General features: G+C 43.4%; 1 protein-coding gene across 4 annotated transcripts in view; it reads right to left on the bottom strand.

Moving 5' to 3' along the window:
- Window positions 1-23,762, bottom strand: part of LOC122922236 (tight junction protein ZO-2-like) — a 130,474-nt gene that overhangs the window by 64,485 nt on the left and 42,227 nt on the right. The window contains exon 1 of one of the 4 annotated variants that reach the window (XM_044272800.1): window positions 19,093-19,236. The exons of the other annotated variants lie outside the window; for them this stretch is intronic. Coding sequence (XP_044128735.1) covers window positions 19,093-19,167 — 75 coding nt within the window. The 5' untranslated portion in view covers window positions 19,168-19,236. Of the gene's footprint in view, window positions 1-19,092; window positions 19,237-23,762 lie in introns of those variants that run through there. 4 annotated transcript variants of the gene reach the window in all.

Genomic DNA, 23,762 nt, shown 5'->3' with positions numbered 1-23,762 from the left:
ATAAGTCAAAGCGTTTTAAAGTTATCACCACATAAAGTGACACTGGTCAGATTTGCAAAAAATTGCCTGGTCCTTAAGGTGAAATGAGCCCAGTCCCTAAGGAGTTAAACCTCCATCAACAGTTTACCATCGACTTCAATAGAAAAAAGAAAAAAAAAAAATCCTTGAGAAGTGACATGTTACTTCTTTTATTTGTGGTTTCCATAGAAGTCAAAGGGTAAGCAAAAAATCCTCAAAAACACTTCGAAAATGCTTATAAATAAAACTAAAAACAGCTACCAAAAACTACCTGTTTTCAGCTGATTCTGCCTTTTTTTAATCAAAATTGTATTTGATTTTGCAAATTTTGTATGTCCATACAATCATATCGTACAGAAATTTAAATGTGACAGATATCAATCAATCTTTACATGAAGCAGTCACAACATTTTTGTGTAACATCATAAACTTCCCCTATGGGTCTGTTACATTAGTATAGTAAAAATAGTATGCCTCTAAGTAATTACCTTCCTTAACCAGGGTAATTAATTCAGGTTCTATTCAATTCTGGATGTTGTCTCTCTTCATTTCCCTAAAGTGCCCTTGAGTTCTTCCAGAAGATACCAGTTAGTGTGCCGGAAGGGATCAACCAATACTTCTCTCTCTCTCTGTCCTCACAATATCTAATAATAAAGTTCTTTACAAAATGGAAAAAAAAAATATTGTATCTGGTACTCTTTGCCGTTATTATTTGTTCTATCCATAAGGCCTTTTTTATAACCAATACAACCTGCCTATTACAAACCGGATTCCAAAAAAGTTGGGACATTATACAAATCGTGAATAAAAACTGAATGCAATGATATGGAGAGGGCAAATGTCAATATTTTATTTGTAATAGAACGTAGATGACAGATCAAAAGTTTAAGGCCTCTTTCACACTTGCGTTGTCCGGATCCGTCTTCAAAATGCTTTCAGTGTTACTATGGCAGCTAGGACGCTATTAAAGTTAAAGTCCTGGTTGCCATAGGAGGAGCGGGGAGCGGGGAGCGGTATACTTACCATCCGTGCGGCTCCCTGGGCGCTCCAGAGTGACGTCAGAGCGCCCCATGCGCATGGATGACGTGCCATGCCATCACGTCATCCATGCGCCTGGGGCGCCCTGACGTCACTCTGGAGCGCCCCGGGAGCCGCACGGATGGTAAGTATGCTGCTCCCCTGCTCCCCGCTACACTTTACCATGGCTGCCAGGACTTTAGCGTCCCGGCAGCCATGGTAACCACTCTAAAAAAGCTAAACGTCGGATCCGGCAATGCGCCGAAACGACGTTTAGCTTAAGGCCGGATCCGGATCAATGCCTTTCAATGGGCATTAATTCCGGATCCGGCCTTGCGGCAAGTCTTCAGGATTTTTGGCCGGAGCAAAAAGCGCAGCATGCTGCGGTATTTTCTCCGGCCAAAAAACGTTCCGTTCCGGAACTGAAGACATCCTGATGCATCCTGAACGGATTTCACTCCATTCAGAATGCATTAGGATAAAACTGATCCGGATTCTTCCGGCATAGAGCCCCGACGACGGAACTCTATGCCGGAAGACAAGAATGCAGGTGTGAAAGAGCCCTAATCCGAGTAAATGTATCATTTTAAAGGAAAAATACGTTGATTCAAAATTTCACGGTGTCAACAAATCCCCAAAAAGTTGGGACAAGTAGCAATAAGAGGTTGGAAAAAGAAAATTTGAGCATAACGAAGAGCTGGAAGACCAATTAACACAAAAAAAAAAATAAAAATATTGCAAAAGACTTTGCATCTATCATCATCAACTGTGCATAACATCATCCGAAGATTCAGAGAATCTGGAACAATCTCTGTGCGTAAGGGTCAAGGCCGTAAAACCATACTGGATGCCCGTGATCTCCGGGCCCTTAAACGACACTGCACCACAAACAGGAATGCTACTGTAAAGGAAATCACAGAATGGGCTCAGGAATACTTCCAGAAACCATTGTCAGTGAACACAATCCACCGTGCCATCCGCCGTTGCCAGCTGAAACTCTACAGTGCAAAGAAGAAGCCATTTCTAAGCAAGATCCACACGCTCAGGCGTTTTCACTGGGCCAGGGATCATTTAAAATGGAGTGTGGCAAAATGGAAGACTGTTCTGTGGTCAGACGAGTCACGATTCGAAGTTCTTTTTGGAAATCTGGGACGCCATGTCATCCGGACCAAAGAGGACAAGGACAACCCAAGTTGTTATCAACGCTCAGTTCAGAAGCCTGCATCTCTGATGGTATGGGGTTGCATGAGTGTGTGTGGCATGGGCAGCTTGCATGTCTGGAAAGGCACCATCAATGCAGAAAAATATATTCAGGTTCTAGAACAACATATGCTCCCATCCAGACGTCATCTCTTTCAGGGAAGACCCTGCATTTTTCAACAAGATAATGCCAGACCACATTCTGCATCAATCACAACATCATGGCTGCGTAGGAGAAGGATCTGGGTACTGAAATGGCCAGTCTGCAGTCCATATCTTTCACATATAGAGAACATTTGGCGCATCATAAAGAGGAAGGTGCAACAAAGAAGGCCCAAGACGATTGAACAGTTAGAGGCCTGTATTAGACAAGAATGGGAGAGCATTCCTATTTCTAAACTTGAGAAACTGGTCTCCTCGGTCCCCAGACGTCTGTTGAGTGTTGTAAGAAGAAGGGGAGATGCCACACAGTGGTGAAAATGGCCTTGTCCCAACTTTTTGGGGATTTGTTGACACCATGAAATTCTGATTCAACATATTTTCCCCTTAAAATGGTACATTTTCTCAGTTTAAACTTTTGTTCCGTGATTTATGTTCTATTCTGAATAAAATATTAGAAGTTGGCACCTCCACATCATTGCATTCAGTTTTTATTCACGATTTGTATAGTGTCCCAACTTTCTGGGAATCCGGTTTGTATTTGGGAGCTGTGGGAGTAGCCAGTTTGCTAAAATGCATCTTTTCGCTGCCATGAAAATGGTATGCGCCACTGAAGGCAAATGAGTAACCCCGCCAGTTGATGGCTCAAATGCCCATCCATCTGTATGAAACAACGCCATTTTATAATCCATGGGCCCCACCTGTACACAGGATCCCTAGACCATAGAGTGAATGTCCTCCCAGAACGCTGACAATGTGTGGCATCCCCAAAGCCCATGGTACAGATCAGAGCATTTTGTTTGCCTGTCAGGCATGAGGGCCGAGGGAGGTACGTTAAAAGCATAGATTGCCCTAGGCATGATTTTTAACCGAGTTTCTCTCCAGTTTTCAGATATGATATGTTTTCTAAAGTCTGTCCATCCACTAATAATCTTTTTTCCCATCTCCTGATCCCCCAATTGTTGTGCCCAGCCTTTATATATTGTATGGATGTCTCCCGGTAGTAACTTGCTTCTAAGAAAGGAGTACAAATCTGAAATGGAATTTCTGGTATTAGAGGAAAGGAGGGTGTCAAAGGCATTCCAGGGAGCCTCTCTAGAAAGGTCTCTCAGTTTTGCCCTGCAGTAATGCAGAATTTGCTGGTAGGGAAAATACCGAGAACCCTGGAGACCAAATTTGCTACATAATTCTTCCAATGATAACCACCTTGGCTCCTTATCATGAATCAGGTGCCCTAGTTATTTCCTTTTCCTTCCAACATTTATACAAGTGGCTCATCTCCCCTTCATAAAAATCTGGTGAGTTCCATAGGGGTAAGTGTTTAGAGCAATGGTAGGAAAGATTAAATAATTTATGTGTAATTTTCCAGGTAATAAGGGTATCTCTAAGGAGAATAGATCGTTTTACCACCGGTGGAAGATCAGGGATTCTGGAATGCACAAAGACCATTAGGTCCCATGGGTACCCCATACTTCTCTCCAATGGTAAATTGGAGTAATAACTGGTGTTTCTTTTCCAGTCCAAAACATGGCGTAATAAACATGCTAGATTATACCCCCTTACGTTAAGGAAGTTTACTCCCCCTTCTATCTTGGGTGTCATAAGTTTATCCAGGGCAATCCTCGCTCTCTTTCCTGCCCATATGAAGGAGATAAAATGTGAATTTAAAGTTATGTCTTTTTGCTTTATCAGTATCGGGATCGTTTGTAGTGGATATAAAAGAGTCTGGCAAAACATAACATCTTGACTAGGTGACACCTCCCCACTAAATTAAGCTGGAGTTGGGCCCACCTTTTCAAATCTGAGGATATCCTTTCCAGTAAAGGATTGTAGTTTAGGTTATATAGGGAAGTGACCTATCTTTATTCCTAAGTATTTGATATGGAATCTTAGGGGTGCAATCCCATGAACCCTGTGTATTAAGGCACCTCTGCCCATATTACCCCCTAAATCTAATAGCTCACACTTAGATAAATTCACCTTGTATCCTGAATACAAACCAAATTCTGTCAGTGCAGAAAATATTTTAGGTATTTGTGTGGTTGTATTATCTAGAAACAAGATAATATCGTCTGCGAATAATGATATCTTTACTTCACGTTTTCCCACCATAATGTCCTCTAAAAGTTCAGAAGTTTGGAGGTAACGGGATAAGGCTCCATTCACACGTCCGCAATGTGTTTTGCTGATACATGGAGACACGGATCCGCAAAACACGGAAAGCGGCAATGTGCGTTCCGCATTTTGCGGACCGCACATTGCCGACATAATAGAATATGCTTGTTCTTGTCCACAATTGCGGACAAGAATAGAAAATGTTCTATTTTTTTGCGGAAACTGAAGCACGGATGCGGAAGTGCGGATCCGCAAATGTGGATGCGGACAGCACATTCCGTCCCCATAGAGAATGAATGGGTCCGCACCCTTTCCGCAAAATTGTGGAAAGGATGCGGACCCATTTTGCGGACGTGTGAATGGAGCCTAAGGGTTCAATAGCTATATTAAACAACAAGGGTGATAGGAGGCATCCCTGCCTGGCTCCCTTTTGTAATTCAAAGGGGACTGACAAATGACCACCGGCAGCAGGACCACTAATACTGTTCGTATGTTGGTCACAGCTGCTCTGCCTTATGTGAAACCCACCTGCACTGGATTTATCAAAGAAGGCATCTGATTCTGCTACTGATTTTTGTGCTGTAGATTTTAGCAGGGTTAATACACTATAATGAGAAATGGAAGTGGAAAGCCTGAGAACAATGTGTAATAGATATAAACAAAGTTCACAACTACAACAACCATATAAAAAAAATGCATGAATAAATGAATGAATAAGAAATAAATTACACATGATCCTAAATAAAATTGTGCTCAGAAGCAAGTTGTGCCCGTTATGCTCACATAAGAAGGCTTTGATGCAAAAAAAAAAAAAAATGAAAAAAAATTCCCATGAGATGGATCGGGGTTAAAAGCCATTGTTGAGAATACGTACCATTATCATTTGTAGGTGGTCTCGACTAATAAACACATTAACGTATAACTGCAAGTTTTACTACTTAGCCCCCTTATGAATATCATCCACTGGAGAACAGAATGAAAGAGGGGAAAAAACTACTAACAAATCATACTTCATTTTTTTACATGATGAGACTATAGCACATTAGTACTTTTCACTAGGTTCGCTGCCTAATGTCACCATAGTACTAAAGTACTGTAAGTCAATGACAACGCCTGTGAAAGATACAAAGCAACGTAACACCCACTAATTCATACTACAACTCCTCCTTTACCTGATCTTGAAATCTGACTGTAAGTTTTCCGGGCCATGTGTAAGTGCGGCGCCTGTTTTGCTTGATGACTGAGGAAAGTTTGCGGACAGGCCTGCCGTCTACCTGCATTGCATGGTGTGTCATGGACAGTGGTAAAGGAGTACATCAATCCCACAAGTCAAATGATATCAAGTTAATAATTACTTGCAATGCCCCACCTCTTGTATGCTGCACTTCAACCAGTAATTTGATCCTGCCTGACAGGACAGTAGGGCGATTATTTTTTTCCTTTGAGATTCAGAACCCTATATGCAAGGAACAAGGGTATAAACAAAAAGTATAATGCCTATATTACACAGGCCCATTGAGCAACTGTCGAGAGGGAAGCGTTCCCTCCTGGCAATCACCTGCTAGCTAGCAGAGGAGACCACTGCTATTACACACAGTGCCCCCAGAGGAAGGTTTCCACCGAAATGCGCGTCAGGGTGTGCGGTCTTCCTGTAGAGATTTTATTCTGATTAACGGTATGTGATCATTTACATTTATATTGAAGTCACAATATGTACCATCTGTGAGTCATTTAGGAGGGCAGAGACGTGACTTTTTGCTGTCTAGATGCTTATCCAACAGACCCTTTCCTAACATTCTCTCCCCAGGCTCCTTTTCATGTTATACCTCTTATTTATATCTCCCAGGGTGTACCGCACTTTGATATTGATATGTTTGTCATCTCTTATTATATGTTTTTTAACAATGTATTCCAATAAAACTCATTTCTATAGCTAATTAGTCTTAGTGTCCGATTATAGGTTTTCCCAGCTTCTCCTGAGCTAGCTTTTGCTAGAAGGGTTTTACGCCATTTGTTGCTTTACGCACTTTCATGTAACCTACCTAGAGACAGTATTCTACTATCCCTGCCTTCAACCACTGCAGTATACACAGAACACAATGCCACTTCTTGCTCCAGTCCTAGCGATTACATGATCATCGGGTCCCAGGTCACTGCACAAGCTGTTGGGTCTTAGCAGGACCAGACACACACACACATACATACATATAGCATAAAAAAAAACAACATAAAAATAAATAAAAGACCACCACTACTAACCAACACTGCAGTTTCTAGCTTCTCCCATAGCGATTATAAAATTCCCATATATAAAATGGCCATAAAAGGAAAGGGACACAATTTAAAAATCTATATTAGTTGCACTTAGCACTATTTAAAAGAAAAAAAAAATGGTGAACATTTTTTCTCTTTTATATTTTCTCAGACATAGAAATTTAAAAATAATAAAAACAGCGTAAAAAAATAAAATCACCAAAAACAGAGGCAAATATTATTTAGAAAACTAAAAGGAAGAAAAAATAAAAAGCTAAAATACTAAGAACACTGTCCGTCTTGTAACAGACATAGAAGCTTGTTAAAAAGGCAAACAAAACAGACACGCAGAATAAGACCTCTACAAGGCATTTACTACCCGTGCGTTGTACAGCAAACAATGCAGCCATTCTTAGCACCCAAACACTGCTTCCCTTCACCAAGACAATCCATTCCTGGCATATTTTTTCTCTAATTAATATGGCAAGCGTGACTGAAAGAATGTTATGTCTCGAAACTACACAGAAATAAATGTTTTTACAGGCAAATTAACATTTACTCTTTTTCTTACGGTTCTGATTGAATCCGAGCGTGAAAGTATGACATAGCAATCTTTTGTATATGAAGTGGCTGGTTTGACAATTACCATTAGTTTATGCTCCACCAGTCATTTTCTTTACTTCCTATGTTTAAGGGTTTATGAGCAAAAGAAGAGAATGAGGAGATCCTTTCCAAATGTAGGCATTAAATAAAAATGTTTCTGCAGAAAAATTCTAAATCTGAAGTTTCTACAGTTTTCTAAACTGAGGGACATGTCAGGAAAGAGACCTCATATACGTGCCCATATCCTAATAGTGCACCCATATAAGTTCCTAGGGCCTCTACTGTGCCATCACATGCCTCTGCTCTCATACACAGGCTTCTTCTGCCAGAATATGGTACAAACCTGACTCCATCCCATGCTCTATGTGCTAGGCAATTCTCATGTTAGAAGCATTGCTGCCAGAGAATAGCTCCATACATACAGCACTTGACAGAGTCTGTATGGAAGCAAATGAGGCTCTCTGGGGCCACACTAGAGTCTTAGGCCACTTTTACACTTGCATATTTAGGTCAGTATTTTGCAGCAGTATTACAAAAACAAAATCAGCAGTGGCTCCAAAGCTCATAAAAAGGTACAAATCTTTCCATAAGGCCTCATGCACACAGACGTTTTTTTTGACGGTCCGCAAAAACGGTTTCCGTTGTTCCGTGATCCATGTCCGTTTTTTCTTCCGTGGGTCTTCCTTGATTTTTGGAGGATCCACGGACATGAAAAATGAAAAAAATAAAAAAATAAAATCGAAGTCACGTTTGCCTTTGAAATGATAGGAAAAAACGGATCACGGACGACAATGTTGTGTGCAGCCGTGATTTTTCAGGGACCCATTGACTTGAATGGGTCCGTGAACCGTTGTCCGTGAAAAAAATAGGACAGGTCATATTTTTTTCACGGACTGGAAACACGGATCACTGACGCGGATGCCAAACGGAGCATTTTCCGATTTTTCCACGGACCAATTGAAAGTCAATGGGTCCGTGGAAAAAACTGAAAATGGAACAACGGCCGCGGATGCACACAACGGTCGCGTGCATGAGGCCTTAGTTTTACGCTGTGTAGGATACACCCCTGATTTTGGCCTATTAATATTGACGCAAAATACAGAAAGTGGCCTAAGGCCGCATTCACATTGCAGTGAAAAAAAAAATTTACATGAAAAACTGAGACACTGGCATTTTCTCATGGCCATCAATGTATTAAAAACGGATGTAGTTAATTGCCCCTTGGGCATCAAATACCCCCCATAGTGCTCCCAGTATGAATAATGTCCCACATAGTGCCCCCTCAGTATAAATAATGGCCTCTTAGTGCCCATCAGAAATATTTGTGCCCCATTTCATTTAGTCACCCAGTAGTGTCGACCGATCCCTTAAAAAATAAAAAAAATGTACATTATGACCCGGCTTCGCATGGGTATATTTCATCTATTTCATTCAATGTTTGTGTGTGAGGTTAAAAGATATTCACAGTGTTCTCCATCACAGTGACCTCTATAGCATCCCGCCCCTTTAACAGTGACTTCCACAGTACTCTGCTCCTTTAATAGTGGCCTCCACAGTCTCCTGCCCCTTAAGGGCCGCTTCACACGAGCGGATGCCGTGCGTGGCATCCGCTCCGTGAAAGAGTGCCAAGACCCGCTGCAGACTGCAGAGGCACGGAGCGGTAACATGACTGTTAATGCTCCGTGCCTCTCTGTGATCTCTTTACTACGAAATCACAGTGACAACTGTGATTTCGTAGTAAAGAGATCACAGAGAGGCACGGAGCATTAACAGTCATGTTACCGCTCCGTGCCTCTGCAGTGGGTCTTGGCACTCTTTCACGGAGCGGATGCCACGCACGGCATCCGCTCGTGTGAAGCGGCCCTAACAGTGACCTCCACAGTGCCCGCCCCTTTAACAGTGGCCCCAGCAGTGCCCGCCCCTTTAACAGTAACCTCCACAATGTCTGCCCCTTTAACAGTGACCTCCACAGTGCCCGCCCCTTTAAAGGGAGTCTTTCACCTAATCTGAGCGTTTTAGACCGCTCAGATCAGGTTATAGACTCTTTGACCCTTATTACAATCGTACCTTTCTCTTCTGTGTCCCTCGTCCAGATAATGAAAATAACACTTTTTAAACTTATGCAAATGTAATGAGGGTTAAAGAGTCTATAACCTGATCTGAGGTGATTAGGTGAAAGACTCCCTTTAACAATGACCACCCCTTTAACAGTGACCTTCATAATGGCCACCCCTTTAATAGTGATATCCACAGTGACTGCCTCTTTAATAGTGACCTCCACAGTGCCTGCCCCTTTAATAGTGACCTCCACAGTGCCCCACCATTTAACACACGACTCCCCACAGTGCCCCGCCACTTTAAAATGGGACCTCCACAGCAGCCCATCCCCTTAACTTTGACCTTCACAGCAGCCCGCCTCTTTAACAGTGACCTCCACAGTACCCTGCTGCCTTAACATTGACCTCCACAGCAGTTGCCGATTTAATAGTGGCCCCTTCTCCCTTAACAGTGACCTTAATGGCAGCTACCCCTTTAATAGTGGCCCCTGCCCCCTTAACACTGACCTGCATAGCGATCTGTCCCTTTAAGGCTAGGGCTACACGACAACATGTGTCGCGTGACATTTTGTCTCAACAATTTTTATAATGATAGGCTATGGTGTCGCACTACGACATGCTACAACTCCGACACTACAGTCGCAAAAAATCCATCCATCCATTTTTCTGCGACTGTCGCGCCGCCGTATGTTGCATGTCGCAGTATGTTGCATGTCGCAGTGCAAGACCATAGACTATCATTATAAAAATTGTCGCGTGACACATATAGCAGTGTAGTTGTGCCCTGTGTGTCCCGCGACACATATCGTTGTGTAGCCCTAGCCTAAAGCTGACCTACTGCAATGAAAAAAAATGGCTGGGTTGTTATGGAAACCTGGAGTAAAACTGTGTGTATGTGAAGACTAAGGGAATGTGAGCTTCTATTGGCCGATAAGGAACATGTGACCGTGTGTATAGCAGTTGGGATACGAAGAGATAGACTTGCAGGCTTGTATTGGCTAATGCATGTCATTTTTTGGGACTCTCTCAGGAACAGTACATCCTAGAGAGCTGTGACCCAGTCTAGAACCTTCCCAGTACCTGAGTGCCAAATTTGGTGAAGATCGGTCCAGTAGTTCGGTGGCACATAAAGGAGACAGAGACGTTGAGACACACACACACATATATACTCACCTAATCCACTGCATGCAATGGAACACTCGCTTCTCACTGGAGGCAGCAGGACCTGTGTTCCCAGCATGATGTCACAACACTTGGAATGACAGGTACTAAATCCAGCAGTGAAGAGCTAGTGTCCCCGTGTGTGCAAGTGGATGAGGTGAGATTTTTTTTTTTCAACCCCTGAATGCCTTTTGGTGTAGCCGTTTTTAACGAACATTAGACGGGTGAACTCCTTTTTAAACGGCCGTGAAAAATGGTCCCATTGATTTCAATGGGGGTCTATCTGGTCGCACCCAAGGATAATAGTGTAGTGTGTGGATCGTGCCGTCTAAACACGCTCTGCTGCCGGAAAACAATTATTCTGTTTGGGGGCAAGCAATGGCATTTTTAAATCACTCCTCCCCATATTGTGGAGGATATCGCTGCATGTAAATGCAGTGCTTCACCTTCAATAACGAGCAGGCGATTGTTGGGAAGGAACGCTAAATCGTCTGCTAAATCTAGCAGCGTACAGGGGCCTTTAGGATAGGCCATATCTTGTAAAATAGTGGACAACTGCTTTAATATGCAAAGGTCCCTTTGCACATTATTGGTAACCGATGTTTATATGAAAACTTGTTCCCAATAATTAGCCCGTGTAAAGAGGCCACCAATCAGCCGCTCATTCATCGGGTGAAATCATTTGTGCCGACACCAAAATCATCACTTCTGGGCCGAAGATCGTGCTGTGTAAATAGTGATCTTCAGCCCAGAAACAGTGACTGCAGTAGCAATCGCTCGTCATGCAGCTCTCACTTCCTCTCAAACGCTGGCAATATCCGGGAACATACAGTACCTTCCCAATAATTGCCCACTCAGTTGGCGTGTGTAAATGCATCATAAGGCTCTGTGCACACTACTGTCAGGAGCATCTGTTCGAAATTTCACCATATTTGACTGGAAAAAAAGCGCAGCAAGCAGTGCTATCCTTCCCGTCAAAATGACAGAAACTGTGGTAGAACCGACAGACCTAAATATAAAAATCAGTAAAGTGCATTGGGCGATGTCATATGACGGACTTGGCACTCTTATTTTTGTCTTTCTGCTCCTACGGTAGAACAGAAAAAGAAATCATTTGATGGACATGTGAAGAGAGCCCTACATGTACAACTATTAATGAACTAGAGAGCCATATCATCTCTGTATATAGGAATATCCATTATATACCCATATTACAAATAACAAGTTTTGCTGTAAAACGTGTAGTGTAATGTAATCCCTGTTGTGTAAGCCGAGCTCCCAGCTGACCATTGATGCACCAGCCTCAGGCCGTGTAACCATGAAAACTCCAAAACGCTTAGGAGAACATAATATCCTGGCAAACAGAGCCAAGGAATGACTGACACCAGGCTGATCTCCGATACTGCAGTGCCATGAAAGTAATCTGCACTGCAGTCACAAGGACTCTGCATAATTCATATTGAAGTCTAAAGCCTCTGTCACACAAGCGATACAGAACGTGTTAGAAAAGCGGATGGTTGAGCATACAAGTAGAATCCGTGCACGATGGCGTTCAGTCTTTCATTTGTCTGTTTTTCACAAAGTGAAAGAAAAACCGAACAAGAAGACACGGCATCTCCTTGCAACAGTTAGTTAAAAAAACGGACCGCATGCAGTGGGCCGTCAGTGTTTTTCTGACTGACCCAATGACTTGAATGGACCGGTCCTGTGTGAAAGGCGGGTGATGGAACATGACGTGATTTTTCCTCAACGGACAGATGATCAGTGAAAAACAAGGTGCTTATACCCATTGAAATAAAACGGGTTAGGGTTCAGTCCGGATGCCGTCCAAAATAAAAATGCACCACATCTAGATGGGAAAATTACTGACGTAAAATAAGCTTACTGGTGCCTGCATCCAGTGCAATTTACGCAAGTTTTTTCTGCACAGATTTCATGTGAAAATAAATAAATAAAAAAAGCATCGTAAGGGCTCATGCACACAACCGTGGGCCCGGCTGTTTTTGCACCGCATACGTGGGCCCGGCTGTTTTTGCACCGCATCACGGATGCGTATCCACTTGAATGGGTCCGTAAATCTGGAAGGTGAGATGCGGAACGGAGGTAGTAGGTGATCGTTCCTCCCCATACTGTGCAGGAGATCGCTGCCTGTAAATGCAGTGGTTTCCTTCACTTAACGAGCAGGCGAATGCTTCCTTCCTGACAATTGCTTGCCAAATTGTCCCGCCTAAATGGACCTTAAAGGGGTTATCCGAGGCTGGAAAAGGCCCCTCACACTCATTCTATTTACCTGGCTCCCCGTGCCGCTACTGGTACCCGAACAGCTGCAGCTGCTTCTCCCTGTGCGCGGATGAAAACATCCGGTGACGTGGGGGAGCAGCCAATGGCAGGTGCTGATGGGGACGAGCCTACCTAGCATCGCGGATGACGCTAGGAAGGCTCATGTCACTCACCGCCCGCCATTGGCTGCACCACCCCCCTCCCCGACACCGGATGTTTTCATCCGCACACGGGGAGAAGCAGCGGCGGCCATGCAGGGACCAGGAGCGTGGAGCCAGGTAAGTTGAACCAGTGTGAGGGGCACGGGCGCATTTCCAGCCTCCGATAACTCCTTTAAGCAGCAATTACAAGTCACAAGGGACACAAGTGTTCCTCATTGTGATTACTTTAAAATATTTGCTAGCGGTGGACCCAGAATTTTGTGGCTGCTACCCAGTAAGAGGAGATAAAGTGGGTGGAGATCTGGCTGTAGGATTCTGTGAGGAGACCTGCCTAAAGCTGTCGCAAAAAGGATGGCGGTGACTGGGACCCAAAACAGGATCATGGATTTTTTTGGTGAGCATTTTCCTCAATAATCTAGGTACATAGTCACATAGTATGGCTGAAAAAGAGACATTACCATCAAAGTTCCACCAAGGGATGGGTCGGGATGTGACTTAGAGGAGGAGAGTAAAGGGTGTATTAGACCCAGCAATCGCCTGCTGAGGAGACCGCAGCTGTTACATGGAGCGATCTCCTCAGCAACATGGGGAGGAGCGATCGCTATGCCACCACTCGTCCCCATGCTGTACAGTGGTGTGCTGGCGGCAGATCGTAATTGGACAGCACGATCTGCCGTCAGCAAAGCCAGATCTTTCTGAATGCTGAAAAACCTGGATTGTCTGATGAACGAGCAATCGGAGGGAGTATTACACTGAAAGATGATCCCCAACGAGCGTTCGTTAGCAATCATCGGGTAGAAAATCTGCCTGTCTAATACACCCTTTAGGGGGCCTTCACACGCTGCATATTTTGTTGCAGAATTTTCTGCAACTGAAAATCAGTTCCTTTCATTTGAATGGGGCAGCAATCACATGGATTTCTGCCAGCCCCATTTAGCTGAATGGAACAGATTTTCAGTTGCGGAAGACACCCTAAAAATTCTACCCATTCTCATGGGCAGTAATCTAAGAATTAATCTAAAGATCACTTTATATGCGACTATTATTGGGCAGATTATCGACAACAATTAGTACAAATGCGAATGCTCAGTCCTGATAATTGCCCTGTATAAAAGGTGCTGCATAAGCTCATTTATCAGAAGAAATAATCGTTTATGCTGATCCCAAAGTCATTTCTGGACAGCAGATCGTGCCGTGTGCACAGGCATCTGCTGCCTGGAAACAGTGAATCTGTATGGGGACAAGCGAATGCAGTAGAGATCACCCATCCCCATACGGAAGAAGTGAGAAATGCAGCTTTGTCAAACAGGCAATTATCGGAAAGGAACGGCTCCTTCCAGTTCATTGCCTGCTCAGACGTCACGTGTAAAAGCGCCATAAGCCATTTTTGGAAACATTCACTGTTCCTGCCGTTTCCACGACCTGAGGTAGACTGTTCCAAGCTTCGTCACCACTGGAGACTGAATTTTCTCTTCTCCAGACGGAGGCAGTGCCCCCTGGTTTTTTGCCGGGATTTTACATGGAATAGTTTTCCACCATATTGTTTGTATGGGTCGTTTCTACATCCCTCAGGATACAATATTTTCAACATGCAATGGTCTTTTCCGACCCATTGTAAGTTGAAACCAGACTCAACGTACAATGTCTCAGACTCAGATCCAACCAATCCAGGTCACCTCTCTGGTACAATAGCTGGATTAGTTGGCTAGTTAGCAGCTATTCCTGTTATATGTAAGGACTTGTCTTATCTGTCTTATCAGCTTCATTTTCTCTTATCTTGGATGTTATTGTAAGACTTTGGAATAGATTACTCAAGTTACAATGGTTTCAACATACAATGGTCGTCCTGGAACCAATTAATATTGTAACTTGAGGGACCATTGTATTAAAATGTATAAAATGCCATCACTGTAGCTACTGCGCCTATGGTCCGCCTCCTTGCCGCTGGTTTGGCCGATGCATGCGCAGTAGCTACAGTGATGCCATGCCCACAATGGGCATCGCAGTGTGCATGCCCCGGCCCAGCGAGGGAGAGCGCAGGCACGGGATCTCGCTGGGAGAGAATGAGGACGCGAGGGAAGAGAAGGGCGGGCAGAGGCTGGGGCGGGGATATGAGCAAAAGAGGCAGAGCAGCCTGGGCTCCAACAAAGTGAACGCCGCCCCTCGGCACTTGCGAGCCCTCATTTACATACGAATAAAAGTCCGTTTTTGCCTCGGGTGAACTTCAAGAACACAAAGGTACCATTTGAATCATCTACAGTTATGCTACAGCGCTATGTAAGCGGTCTAGAATGTCAAAATATGGTGACAGACTCCCTTTAACCTCTTCAGGACACAGGGCGTACAGGAAAGCCCTGATGTCCTGGTACTTAAGGACACAGGGTGTACCTGTACGCCCTGCGTATTTCCAATCACCGCCGCACGGTGGGCGGTGATTGGAAGCCGGTGCCTGCTCAAATCAGCCCCCTGGATCTCACAGGCCGGAAGCTGTATGACTAATACTCACTGTATTACTCATACAGCCAATACATTCCAATACAGAAGTATTGGAATGCATTTTAAAGGATTAGACCCCCAAAAGGTGAAGTCCCAAAGTGGGACAAAAAAATAAAGTAAAAAAAATTAATAAGGTTGAAAAAATAAAGTTTTTCCCCCCAAAAAGTTAAAGTTTCAAGTAAAAATAAACAAAAACATAATTTTCCCCAAATAAAGTAAAAAAATTAAATAAAATAGGGAAAAATAAATAGACATATTAGGTATCGCCGCGTGCATATCAAGCGGCTCTATAAACATACCACATGACCTAACCCCTCAGATGAACACCGTAAAAAATAAAAACTGTGCTAAATAAACCATTTTTTGTCACCTTACATCACAAAAAGTACAACAGCAAGCGATCAAAAAGGCGTTTGCTCACCAAAATAGTACCAAACTAAAACATGATTTTTTTTTTGTTTCAAAAATGATATTATTGTGTAAAACTTACATAAATAAGAAATTTTTATACATATTAGGTATCGCCGTGTCCGTGACAACCCGCTCTATATAAATACCACATGATCTAACCTGTCAGATGAATGTTGTAAATAACAAAAACGGCGCCAAAACAGCTATTTCTTGTTACCTTGCCTCACAAAAAGTGTAATATAGAGCAACCAAAAATCATATGTACCCTAAACTAGTACCAACAAAACTTCCACCCTATCCCATAGTTTCTAAAATGGGGTCACTTTTTTGGAGTTTCTACTCTAGGGGTGCATCAGGGGGGCTTCAAATGGAACATGGTGTCAAAAAACCAGTCCAGCAAAACCTGCCTGTAAAAAAAAATTATATATATATATATATATATATATATATATATATATATATATATATATATATATATATATATATATAAATAAAAAATACTGAAATGTGAAGAGACACATTTAAATCAATGGGTACGTGTGCTGTCTGTGTAAAATGAGTACAGCCAGGGCCGTCTTTACCGCGGGGCAAAAGGGGCAGCTGCCCCGGGCCCAGTTGCTCCTGGGGGGCCCAAGCAGCACTCGGTGACCAACAAGACTTTTTAGCCTTAGCTGCCGCACTGTAGCCGAATATTGGGGGTACGCAACCCAGCTCGATATGACTGCAGGAGCCCAGGAGCGCGACCGAAAGTCACGTGACTGTCAGAGCTTCCGGTGTGCAGAGCAACTGGTCTCAGCTAGAAGAGACGGAAGATGGCGTCAGCGGCTGCCAAGCAGATAGCGGCGGAGCAGGTGCCTCATCCCTTGTACATATATATATATATATATATATATATATATATATATATATATATATATATATATATATACACACACATACACATACACACACACTGTATGGAGACCAACCCGCCACCCGCTCATTTCCCAGGGCTCCGCCCTCTAAACAGTTTGTGTGTGTCAGGCACATGTCCGATGTCTCACCCTGCAGCTTTATAATCTCCTGTGTCATACAATAGAACGAACTGTAGTCTGTAACGTCATATAGAGGGATGACATCACTGATGTAATATGCCTCTTATATGTGGAGAGTGGTGATGTCACAGATGTAATATATCACCTATATGTGGACAGCGGTGATGTCACTGATGTAATATATCACTTATAAGTAATATATTACATCAGTGACATCACCACTCTCCACATATAAGTAATATATTACATCAGTAACATCACCACTGTCCACATATACCGGTAAGTAATATATTACATCAGTGACATCACCGCTCTCCACATATATGTGGAGAGCGGTGATGTCACTGATGTAATATATAGCCTATATGTGGGCAGCGGTGATGTCACTGATGTAATATATCATATGTGGGCAGCGGTGATGTCACTGATGTAATATATCATATGTGGGCAGCGGTGATGTCACTGATGTAATATATAGCCTATATGTGGGCAGCGGTGATGTCACTGATGTAATATATCATTATATGTGGGCAGCGGTGATGTCACTGATGTAATATATAGCCTATATGTGGGCAGCGGTGATGTCACTGATGTAATATATCATTATATGTGGGCAGCGGTGATGTCACTGATGTAATATATAGCCTATATGTGGGCAGCGGTGATGTCACTGATGTAATATATCATATGTGGGCAGCGGTGATGTCACTGATGTAATATATAGCCTATATGTGGGCAGCGGTGATGTCACTGATGTAATATATCATTATATGTGGGCAGCGGTGATGTCACTGATGTAATATATAGCCTATATGTGGGCAGCGGTGATGTCACTGATGTAATATATCATTATATGTGGGCAGCGGTGATGTCACTGATGTAATATATAGCCTATATGTGGGCAGCGGTGATGTCACTGATGTAATATATCATATGTGGGCAGCGGTGATGTCACTGATGTAATATATCATTATATGTGGAGAGTGGTGATGTCACTGATGTAATATATCATTATATGTGGGCAGCGGTGATGTCACTGATGTAATATATAGCCTATATGTGGGCAGCGGTGATGTCACTGATGTAATATATCATTATATGTGGGCAGCGGTGATGTCACTGATGTAATATATCATATGTGGGCAGCGGTGATGTCACTGATGTAATATATAGCCTATATGTGGGCAGCGGTGATGTCACTGATGTAATATATCATATGTGGGCAGCGGTGATGTCACTGATGTAATATATCATATGTGGAGAGTGGTCATGTCACTGATGCAATACAGCGCTCCAGATGGCGACCAAAATGGTCGCCAATGCGCCTTAAAATTTGCAGATGGCGACAAGACTTGTCATAGGCTACAGGCCTGAGGTCTATTTGGTAGTAAAATCCCAGAGCAGGCAGGCGTGATGATATCATCACGCCCGCCTGTGCCAGGACGCGGTGAGGTGTGCGCGTCTGCATTGCACCATTCCTCGCCGTACCGGCAGCTAGTGAGCACCAGTGAAAGGAAACAGGTGAGTATAAGATTTTAGCTTTTTTTTTTTTTTTTTTTTTTAGGGTGTGGGAAGGCGGGATCCAGGGGGCCCAAGTAAATTCTTGCCCAGGGTCCAATCAATATTAAAGACGGCCCTGAGTACAGCACACGTCATTGAAAAACAGAAATGTGTAAGAGGCTTAAAGGTCAATGCAGTGCACCCTAGCAGCAATTTACAGCCCCCCTAATCAGGTTGGGAATCAGTGCACTTACATTGTGCAATCACAAAGCTGCCCCCAGACCACTACCATCAGATTACCACCCTCTTTTGTCAACTCCATGGACAATAAAATTCCTTTAATCTGGTATTGGAGAATCTTATGAGACTGAGCAGATAAAATTAAGTAGCAAACCATCTAAATATTGCTCTTCCCATGTTATTTTGTCCTAGCAGGTCCCATACGTTTAGCAGCCTCCTGCAATGTATAGAAACGTGAGAAAGAAGCCCAGGACGAGCCAGACAAGTGCACTGCAGACCTCTCTACACCAGGAGCCTCCAGAAAACGAGCCCCCTGTGTGCACAGCAAAGTTCAGTGAGGTCTCACCCCCTCCTGCCCATCTCGCCTCATACCATGTGGGTACTTACGCCGAGCCATGCTGACAGCTTCTTGCTGTGGCTCTGTGGAGGATGCTGAAGGAACCTGTCTCCTCTCATGGGCATCTTGTTGTAGTCCTGGCAGCCGCTCAGTGCCGCATGTGCTCCTGAACAGACGCCGCAGTCCTCACCACCAACCTGTCCCCTCTCAGCCAAGTGTATACTCCCCTGGGTCAAGCTTCCAGCGGGCCTCTACCATTACATAAACGGGGGAGGGAGGGTTACCACCGAAGCAAGCTAGAACGGCTGTTTGCCGTGTATGTCTGAGCTCACAGCGCCACACAAGTAACGAAGGTAATCATTCAAGTACTACATGGATTTCATGTGTTCTGGGCTAACTAGAGGAAACTTGTTGGTATTCTAGAAAGCGCGCTCACCTGTCCGGAGTAATGGTTTAGTCCAAGTGCTGCAACTATAAGCTGGAAGTTTCACAGCAAACAATGAGGGAGGGGAGTTTACAGCCCGCAGTGTCCTGGGGACAGGGAGGGCTCCTGACGGGGGTCTCAAGCCCCATTCATCACTAGCACGACCCTACCACACCTAGCCCGTATTACTGTAGGACCGATAATAGTAATAATTACTATTCAGTATGGCTACATGGTTGCTATGCATATCACATACTCATAAGGGTCAGTGCTAAAGTTTTTCTGGTGCCATGTTTTTTTCCTGTGTTTCAGGTGTTTTGGTGCATTATTTGTTGCATTTTGCTTTACAGTGTTTTCTTAGACAAAAAAACCATACAAAAAAAAAATGCAAACGCAAGATGTTATATAGAAGTCTATAGGAAATATTTAATACCGGACACACAGGCGCTTTTTTTTTTTTTTTTTTTTTTCACAGCATGTTGTGGGTCTGGCATATTTCGCCCTTATTTTTTGTGTTTTTGTCCCATAGACATTCATAATTTTTTTTTTTGTCTTTTGGCATTTTTGTGTGGCTTTTTTGTAACAATGCATTCAATATACTTACTACTATATAAAAAAAAAAAAAAGACACAAGGCATACAAAAACACCAGGTGCTTAAACATACTATATGACCAAAAACACCTAAAAAAAGCTATAAAAAATATCTGGTCTCTCACTCAGGGTTGCCAACCAGAAATTTTCTTTTTTCTGGACGACTTATCCAAAATCACGAACAGCCAACATTTTTTACGGGCAAATTGGAAAACCATAATGAATAATAAAGATTATAAGTAATCCATGTCTATAGCTCATTATACTGATAAGAACTCATTACCAGCATTTACAGTGAGCTGTAAAATGATGCAAATCACAATCAAAATAATCTAGTCAAGTACTACCAGCCTCAAAATAATCATGGACACATCTATTTTTTTTTCACAGGCACTGGAAAAAAGTTGCCTATTTTTACAGACTGTCCAGAAATTTCTGGACATTTGGCAACCCTGCTCCCACTGTTGTCCACCTGGCTCAGATTCTAACTGAGCAAGTGCTGGGACCGGGGGATACAGTACAGGCATGAGATGACAGGTCTCGGCACTTGGAGAGCAGCAACAGGCACAAGAAGACAGGAGAAGGGACTGGAGCTGAAGGGGTGTAACAAACTGGTGTTCCAAGGGCTCTGGCCAGCCCCTAGGTCAGGCATGTCAAACTCGCGGCCCTCCAGCTGTTGCAAAACTACAACTCCCAGCATGCTCGGACAGCCTACAGGTATCAGCCTACAGCAGGGCATTGTGGGAGTTGTAGTTTTACAACAGCTGGAGGGCCGCAGTTTGACATGCCTGCCCTAGGTGCTCCATCTAGGTAATTTGCATATGAATAAAAATGTATAGTTCCCATGTCCATGTTCGATCAGTGATTTCCATCCATTATACCTTATCTCTCTACATAACTACTGTGAAGGCGGCATTAAGGAAGCATAACTACTGTGTGGGTGCACTAAGGGGAAATAATTACTGTGTGGGGGCATAAAGGGAACTGGATGAGATGTATAAATAGGCATTGAGCAGAGTTAAAGGTGTGGCCTAGTGTAAAGAAAATTTGACACACCGTGCTACACGCAGCACTGCTATTGTGCTTCCTTGGGCTTTTCAAAAATCGGAAGGTATGATTTCTCCCACTCCTACCATACATACAGTGCATTCGGAAAGTCTTCAGACTCTTTCACTTTTTTCCCTAATCATTCTGTACTCTATACCCCATAATGAGAAAGTGAAATCAGAATTTTAGAAATATTTTTTTCTAATTTATTAAAAAGGAAAATGTTAAATTTCGCATGGACATAAGTATTCAGACCCTTTGCTATGACGCTTCCTTTAGCTCTGGGGACTTCCCATTTCTGTTTATTGTCTTTGAGATGTTTCTACACCTTGATTGGAGTCCACCGAGGGGTGGCCAAGAGGAGGGCTTAGGTGGCCCTCTGGGTATCGTCCCACCAGGAAATTTCCCTGTAGAGTGGTAAATTAAGTTGATCGGACATGATTTGGAAATATACAACCCTGTCTATATAAGGTCTCACAGCTGACAATGCATATCAGAGCGAAAACCAAGGCATGAGGGGGAAAGAACTGCCGGTAGAGCTCAGAAACAGGATTGTGTGAAGGCTCAGATCTAGAGATTTTTTTGCAGCACTAAAAAGTTCCCAAGAGCAAATTTTAGAATAATTAGGACTCTTCCTAGAGCTGGCTGCCCCAACAAACTAAGTAATCGGGGGAGAAGGGCTTTGGTAAGAGACGTGATCAAGAACCCAATGGTCACTCTGCTGAACCCTAAAGATCCTGTGTGCAGAAGGGAGAAACTTGCAATTAGACACAATAATCATCCATTCCTGCGAACAGTCTTCCCGATCATCTGTCCGTCTAAATGTGCGATCTGCTGCTCAGAAGCCATGATTCTGTATGAGATCGGGGGATCGCTATAGCAATCCCCCGTCCTCATACAGTGAAGGAGATCGCTGCATGTAAATGCATGGTCCTCTTCATTGAACGAGCAGCTGACTGTCGGGAAGGAGTGCTTCCTTCCCGACAATCGGCCACTCAGTATGCCCATCTAAATCCACTTTACATCCATCATCACTGCAGCACTCCACCAATCTTGGCTTTATAGCAAAATTACCAGAAAGAAGCCTCTCCTCAGAAAAAGACACAGTCATGAAAGGACTCTCAAACTGTGAGAAACAAGATTGTATGGTCTGATCAAGCCAAGATTGAACTTTTTGGTTTCAATTTTAAGCATCATATTTGAAGGAAACCAAGCACTGCCCAAAACTATTTCTACAGTGAACCATAGTGGTGGCAGCATCATGCTGTGGTGGTGTTTTTCAGCGGCTGGGACAGGGAGACTGGTCAGGGTTGAGGGAAAACTGAATAGAGCAAAGCACAGAGATATTCTTAATGAAAGCCTGATTCAGAGTGCTCTAGACCTCAGACTTGGCTGAAGGGTCACCTTCCAACAATGACCCTAAGCACAGAGCCAAGACAACACAAGAGTCAGAGCCCTGACTTAAACCCAATCGAATATCTCTGTTAAGACCGTAAAATGGTTGTTCATCAACGGTCCCAATCCAACCTAACAGAGCTTGAGAGGATCTGCAGAGAGAAATGGCAGGAAATCCCTAAATCCCGGTAGGAAAACCTTGTGGCATCATATCCAAGAAGACTGGAGTCTGTAATTGCTGCTAAAGGTGCTTCAACTAAAGGTAGGTTTACACAAGTGATGATCGGTACGAGTGAGCGACGAACGAGTTATTTCTTGGTGTAGTGAATGTTTCATAGATGACCCTTTAGACGCGCAAATTATCGTTCACAAAATCGTCACTTCGATCACATATTCCACTGTTTATCAAGCAGACTGTTGGATTTACACAAAGTGATATCTGAGTGGTGTGCAGTGGACGATTCCTGTTTACACGTAGGAAATCATTACTGTCCAAGATTTTTGTGCCCAAATGATCGAACCAACGAGAAATCTACCGATTGTCTCTCTATTGTTCATCGCTTTTACACTGCTCAATAATCGGGCAATTTCACTCAATTTAACGATAATTTACACGATAATCGGCTCGTGTAAAGGTACCTTAAGTCCTGAGTAAAGGGTGTAAATACTTATCTCCATGCAAGAGTTTAGTTTATTCAAGAGAAAAGGAAGCGATAGTGGTAGCCTGTTATTTTATTGTGAGAGGGACAACTAGATTTAACGGTTCTTTTAGGCTACTTTTACACCTGCGTTAGGTTCGGTTCCGTCTGGTATCTGCACAGACGGATCCGCACCTATAATGCAAACGCTTGTATCCGTTCAGAACGGATCCGTTTGCATTACCATGAACAAAAAAAAAAACTATATATAAATTATATATTTTTTCCTGATAATGCAAACGGATCTGTTTTGACTTACACTGAAAATCAAAGGGAGGTGGGTCCGTTTTCAAACGCACCATATTGTGTCAGTGAAAATGGATCCGTCCCCATTGACTTACATTGTAAGTCAGGACGGATCCATTTGGCTCAGTTTAGTCAGACGGACATCAAAACGCTGCAAGCAGCGTTTTGGTGTCCGCCTCCAGAGCGGAATGGAGGCTGAACGGAGGCAAACTGATGCATTCTTAACGGATCCTTATCCATTCAGAATGCATTGGGGCTGAACTGATCCGTTTTGGGGCCACTTGTGAGATCCATGAAACGGATCTCACAAGCGGACCC

The sequence above is a fragment of the Bufo gargarizans genome, chromosome 1 (assembly GCF_014858855.1).
Source record: "Bufo gargarizans isolate SCDJY-AF-19 chromosome 1, ASM1485885v1, whole genome shotgun sequence".
Taxonomy (NCBI): domain Eukaryota; kingdom Metazoa; phylum Chordata; class Amphibia; order Anura; family Bufonidae; genus Bufo; species Bufo gargarizans.
The sequence above is the reverse complement of the archived record's forward strand: the minus strand, read 5'-3'. Positions and strand labels throughout refer to the sequence as shown.